We start from the raw sequence: 6,042 nt of genomic DNA on the forward strand, positions 1-6,042 counted from the left end.
TGTGCTCACAGGAATGATGTCAAAAACCTCAGCAAAGTCCAGGCAGTTCACATCTGCTGCTTTCCACATTCCCCACAGCCTCTTGTCTCAGCCCAGAGGGCAGATGTAATTGTCATCCTGTGACTGATTAAGATTCCTGGCTCTTTCTCCTCTTATGTTATTTCCAACTGAGGAGCTCATAATTTTCTGCTATTAATCCCAAAGACCATGACCTTGTATTTCGCAGCACTGAATTTCAACCCCTTTCTACTATTCCAGTCCTCAAGGCTCGCAGCTTTTCATCTTCTCTAGAATACTGTGATCCTTCCCTGTATTTTAAATGACTCTCATCTTTGATGGCAAGTTGTCTCAGAATAGGGAGTTTGAGAAATTACAGCATGAAAGGAAGTAGACTTGGCATGGGCTTGGCTTCAGGGTAGTGGTGTTCTGTGTTGAGCTACAGAAGAATTTTTAGTGAAACATTTTTCTTCCTTGCAATCCCCAGTGCATGGGAAAATCATTTCCAAAAGGTATATAGGGAGTGAAGGGAGTGTGACCTAGAAAAACTAGTAAGATGCATATGTCAAATCCAGTTAATTTTTCTTTTTTGCTAATGATACTGATCTGTATATATAAAATGCTGAACAGAACACTTATCTTCCCTGTGTTTGGCCTTAAGCCACCCTTCCCATCAAAGGCAAAGGGACCCTGTTGATACTTTCCTGGTGAGTAAATCAGTCATGAGAGCAACATATTTCTTTTCCAAGCAACATAGAGAAAGCCATGTATTGGAAACTAGGACTCCTGGGTTTCCCAGAGCTCAGCATATTCTTAAAACAAAGGTATCCAGGCTCCATCCTACTTTCTCCTGTACCTGCCTGGCAAACCCTCTGCTCTCATCATACTGCTGCTGTCCACCCTTATCCTCTTTCCCACTTATGGATGCAGGAGCACTGCAGTGAGTGGGGGCAAAGGGCCTTTCACCCTGTCCCTGCACACCCACTTCATAGCTGCCCATCCTTGCTGCAGACGTTTTCTCTTTTACCAAACGCGAATGAGGCGGTGCAGTAATTTTATGCAAATCCATGTGCAGATTAAAAAATTAATCAAATTCTGAAATTTTCATTTAAAGAGATTAGTCTTGAAAAATCCCCCCTCTAATCCTCCCAGAATAGTCACTTGGAACAAGACTTCACTGGTTTGTTTCCCTCCTGGGTTCAGTGCATCTCCTGGAAAATTTTCTTGTAATGCTTTTGGGACCGTGTGGAGCAGCAAGCTTGGGTTTGAGCAGGGCTCACCAGGCAAATTAAAGTTGATATATCAAATGATAGCGAAGATGTGTCAGTAAGTGGGAACGGGGGAGTTTAAGGCAGTAAAATCTCCACTCCGTTGTACTTGATAGGTAAATTCCCCTGGTGATGCAGGAGAAATGGAAGCAGGGAGCCTTGGTGAGTCTGTCAGTAATTTACATGCCGAGAGGCCAGAAAAAAGTCGTGCAGCAAGAAAAACGAGGAGCAAGAGACACTGCTAAAACTTGCTGTGTCTGGGAGTTTACTACTGTAATCTGTCTTTTAGAGCTTGAGCTCAAAATTATCCTCGAACAATTGGGGTTTGATCCAGTGCCATCTCAAATATTTTCCTAGCCCCTCAGGGATTTTGAAGTTGACCCTGTACAAGGTGGGCCAGCCACCAGTCCTGGAGGAAATCCAGAGGCATCCTGATGGCATTGAAGCTAAAGTAACTTAGATCCCTGAAGTTCTCAGTTAAACCAGACATTCTGGCACAGCATCCTCTGATCTCACAACACCTGAAAAGCTCAGGATGTGCATGTGGTTGGGTTGGCCTGCAACAAGCTCTATTGCCCCGACTTCAAAAAAAGCCACAAGCCCAAGATGCAAATCCTTGAGCAAACCTCCAACCACAGCACCTGGAATAGCTCAGCTCTGCCCAGTGATGGCAGACTGGCCCCTAGAAAGGAGTATTTTTCTGGCTTTCAAGTACCTGCCATGGAGTGAGGTGCTAGCTCATTTTTCTCACTGCATGGGCGCGGCCAGCTCATTTGTTCACTGTTTTCCTCCCCAGTGTGACTCCAAGTTTATGGCTCAGACTCTGCCCTGCTATGTCCATGCTTTTGGTCTCTTGCCACTATCCAATTTACTTGGCAGCTTTACCACATTTCTGCCCCTACTGCTGGATTGTTTCTGTCTCCCTCTGACTTTGGCTCCTTGCCTACAGAATTGCTTTAATTAAAAAGTTAATGAAAGGTAATGCAAACGAGCATTTTGCCTGTATTTTATCACAGTCCAGCTCCTTTCCCTCCCTCTTTCCCAGAGAAGGTGAAAATGAGAAGCTGGGAGTTTGCTGCTTTTTGGTGTGAGAGCTAACAGTGGAAATTTCTACAGGCTTAGGAGGAGCCCTCTGAAGAAAGGGCTTATAATGGTGTGCGTAGATTATAATAAGTGCGTAGATTATTCATCAATGAAAGCTGAGGAAGTTTTCATTTAAAGGGGATTAATCTAAACCCCTTACAATCCTCCAGCTCTCTTTGGAACAGGCAATTCTTAGCATCATTTTCATCCTAAGCTTACTGCGAACTTACAGAAAACTTTTCAAAAGACTGTCTATATCCCAACTCCAAATTATACCAACCAGGGACAAAGGGAAGGTGTGAAACCTGAACCCCACTCCTGCCTATAGCATGTCACCTTATATCCGTATAGAAGAGGGCTCATTCATCCCTAGGTGATTTTCCTGAGAAACTGGGAAACTAAGATTAGTGCGCGAAGCAATATGAGTCACATCATCAGCCCCTTCTCCCAGCCCAGATTCCTCCCAGCCAGCAGTGGGAAGAGGAAAATGCAGGGATGTGAGGGTGTAATTTCCCCTCATGCAATATGTAGCAGCTAACAGGCAATTACACCACTTCTAAACCCACCATCTGGGGGGGGGGAGCCTGAGAGCTGCCATTTGGGTTATTTTTCTTTCCACAACTGCCTGTGTTTTGGGGTGATATTCAGTTCTCTCGATCTTGTTTTTAAAGCCTTAGTAAAATGAGTGGGAGTTTTATTTTTTGCTGATATCTACAGTGGATTTCATAGCACTGATTTATAGCTGTTCCCTGATGACATTTAGTACCCAGTGCCTGAGACTGTATAAATAAATTACATAAAAACAGATTTGTGGTATCATTAGCAGCACCCCCATTCCAAGGGGAGCCTCCAGTGAGCCTGTGTGTCTAATCAGAGCTGACAAGGAGCAGAGTCACACACTGAGACATCCAAAGCACATGGATCTGTGCCAAATTCAGCTCTCTGTTGCATTGGTATAAAGTTGGATAACCTCTGATTGCAAGGGGGTTTTACACTCTGTTTACTCTGCCTTTATACCTGTGCTCTCAGATCAGTGCCAGGCAGTGGACCCAAAAATCCCGAGAAGCAATGGAAAGGCACTTGCTGACTTGCACAGACTCTGGATCAGGCCTCGATGGTTAAAATATAATCTGAGTTCAGAGTGCAGAAAACAGATTACATGCCTGCTATTGTACTGAAATGCTTTCCAGAGTAAGCATTAGCAGTATGTACACAAGTGCCAGATGAATTACGCTGGCATTTAGTTTTTCCAGCTCCAGTAGGAGAGGATTGCTTTTAAAGAACTCACGTCTGCTGTGTCGTGTCTGGAGCTGGAGCTGAACGGGGCTGCCAGGAGGGCACGTGTGACAGGAGCCACGGTTGCAGGTCTGGTTGTGCTCAATTCCCCCGGGCTTCAGGGTCAGCCATGCACAGAAACATCAAGGCAGAGACAAAGCCTGTTAAAAACTTTGGGGCTTTATTTTCTTAAACTCCCCAGGCTCCATTTAAGCTTTTTTCTGCAGCCATTCCTGCAAACCCTGTATGGAAGCTCAGACGAGGTGACCTGGGGTGTGATGCACCTCTGCTTTGTAGCACCTTCCTCCGATTGCACTGTGCTGCCAGGTGAATCAGACACCTGCTGGGAGCAGAGATGCTTATCTTGGTGCCTGAGAGGTGCACAGCTGACTTCACTGTGGTCAGCACAGTTACCCTGGCCCTCACTGAAGTGGGGTCAGTGGTTTAAACCGCTGGCAGCATCAGCTGCCGTGAAGTTTAAGAGTCTGGTAACAAAGTGGTCGGGGCACCCTGTCTTTTGTTCTCCTAGCTCCTCGTGGTTGAAAAGCCAGTCTTTCTGACCAGCACCTAAAGGGAGTACAGATAGGTAATTAATCTGCCTTGGCTTTTGCCTTTAAAATCTGTTCTCCTAAGCATTAAATCGTTTACTGTTAGCCTTGTTCTTAAGGGTCTTTTCCCACTTCAGTGATTCTTGGGGTTCTTTCTCTGACAAACCTTTGATTCTCCATATGGCCTTACCTACAAGTCCCTTGTCCAAAGATTTCAGAATGTGCCCAAGTTTCAGTGCCTTAGAAGGTGCTTGTGTAAGGGGTTTTTCTGTAGATCCTTTGGGTCCCTGCAGCAAAATAAGGCAGATTTAGACTCAGAGGAGCTGTTGAAAAGCTTGTCCAGCTTAATGATTAACACCTTGCAATGCTATGGGAGTGTCAGGACAAATAGACCTCTGGACTCCTGAGCTCTCCTAAAAGAAGCCCTTGGACAAAACACATCCGCTTACTAGAGAGAGGATTAACTCTCTCAGGTCATTTCAATGGGTCTGTGATCAAGTGTGTCACTTGGACTGCTTCAGCCTCCTGGCATCCTTCCTTAAATGCCATGAGCAGGAGAGATGCAGATCACAAGGATCTTTGATCCTCAGAAACCAGCAGTGAACTTGCTGCCAGTTAACAGAAGGAAGGAGAAATGCTGGGAGGGAATGAATGTGTGTTTGCTGGCAGGGGCTGCCTTTCCTCTGTCAAGACAAGTATCTGCCCTTGAGCAGCTGAGATCTTTTGGTCCATGCACAGATCTGTTGCATATAATGCTAATGCTCTGTGGAGAACAGCTCAAATGGGCTTTCACAGACACGGCTGGCAACTTCACTTGGATATGTAGTCTTATTTGGGCTCTAAATCTGATTTTAATGGATAATGAGGACTAGAAGAGAAAGGTAAATGAAGCCTGGTGTTAATTTGCTGTTTGGTGAGGAAACCTCATTACTGGTCTCTCTGTGGCCACCAGCAGCGAGGGATGAGGCAGCCAGCAAGGCTGTTGTTTCTCCTCAGTCCATGTCTGATGCTGCAGGGACACATGGGGCAATGCACAGCCAGAGGATGAGATCAGCATTTGGCTAGCATTGAGGAAGGGAGTTAATGTAGTGAAAAGCTGTTCCACCCAGATGCCCTGCTCTCTCTGGGACAGAGAGCAGCTTCCACAGTTTGGAAAGGTGTCAAATGCTAAGCAAATAGAAATGATGGCTTGCCAGTGGCAAAGCTACAGTGATGGAGAAGCTGGCTGGCAGAGCTCGCCTTCCCTGCAGGAGGTGATGAGATTGCAGGGGAATCACAAGCTGACAGGTAGTTTGAATGTGACACTGTCCTTCCCTTCATCCTGCCTGGGGAAAAGTTAGAAAATGCTGCTCATATGGCACCTTAATCTAGGGGAAACAGGAGCTAGAGTTCCATGGTTCATGTTTTGACCTCTCTGTTCTTTCTGTGACAGCCCTGTCTCTTCTACTAGCAAAAATGTTCACTCTCCCTTGCAGGTTGGAGGCTGCTGGCTGTCCCAGCCCTTGAGGCCTTGCCAGTGCTGGCAGAGAGTGCACAAGCCCACCCCACAAGGCAGAGTGGCTCAGCCCTGCCAGCCTGTGTACCATGTCTCTCCGCGAGCACGCGCTGTCCCTGTTCCGTGGCGCCGTGGGCACCGTCCGCCCGGCTCCCATGCTGAAGAGGGCTCTGAAGCTCCAGGGAGATGGGTGCCCTCAGCTGCTGGTGAAGGGCCAGGCCTTTCCAGTGAAGAGGGATCTGTACCTGGTGGGTTTTGGAAAAGCTGTGCTGGGGATGGCCGCAGCAGCAGAAGAGATCCTGGGAGACCACCTCGCTCGGGGCATCATCAATGTGCCGCTAGGGATCCAGGAGAGCCTGCAGCGAGAAGGTATGCT

At 46.9% G+C, this 6,042-nt stretch overlaps 1 protein-coding gene across 2 annotated transcripts in view; it reads left to right on the forward strand.

Annotated features, from left to right (window-relative positions):
* The first annotated feature begins 84 nt into the window (after window positions 1–84).
* The window catches only part of GLYCTK (glycerate kinase), a 12,458-nt gene continuing 6,500 nt past the window's right edge, over window positions 85–6,042 (forward strand). Inside the window, exons 1-2 of one of the 2 annotated variants that reach the window (XM_017732379.1) lie at window positions 85–3,713; window positions 5,647–6,041. In XM_017732379.1, the coding sequence (XP_017587868.1) occupies window positions 5,756–6,041 (286 nt within the window). In that variant the 5' untranslated portion in view covers window positions 85–3,713; window positions 5,647–5,755. Of the gene's footprint in view, window positions 3,714–3,742; window positions 4,210–5,646; window position 6,042 lie in introns of those variants that run through there. The other variant, XM_017732380.1, reaches the window with a different exon arrangement.

This window comes from Corvus brachyrhynchos, unplaced genomic scaffold, assembly GCF_000691975.1.
Source record: "Corvus brachyrhynchos isolate BGI_N302 unplaced genomic scaffold, ASM69197v1 scaffold4, whole genome shotgun sequence".
Classification (NCBI taxonomy): Eukaryota; Metazoa; Chordata; class Aves; order Passeriformes; family Corvidae; genus Corvus; species Corvus brachyrhynchos.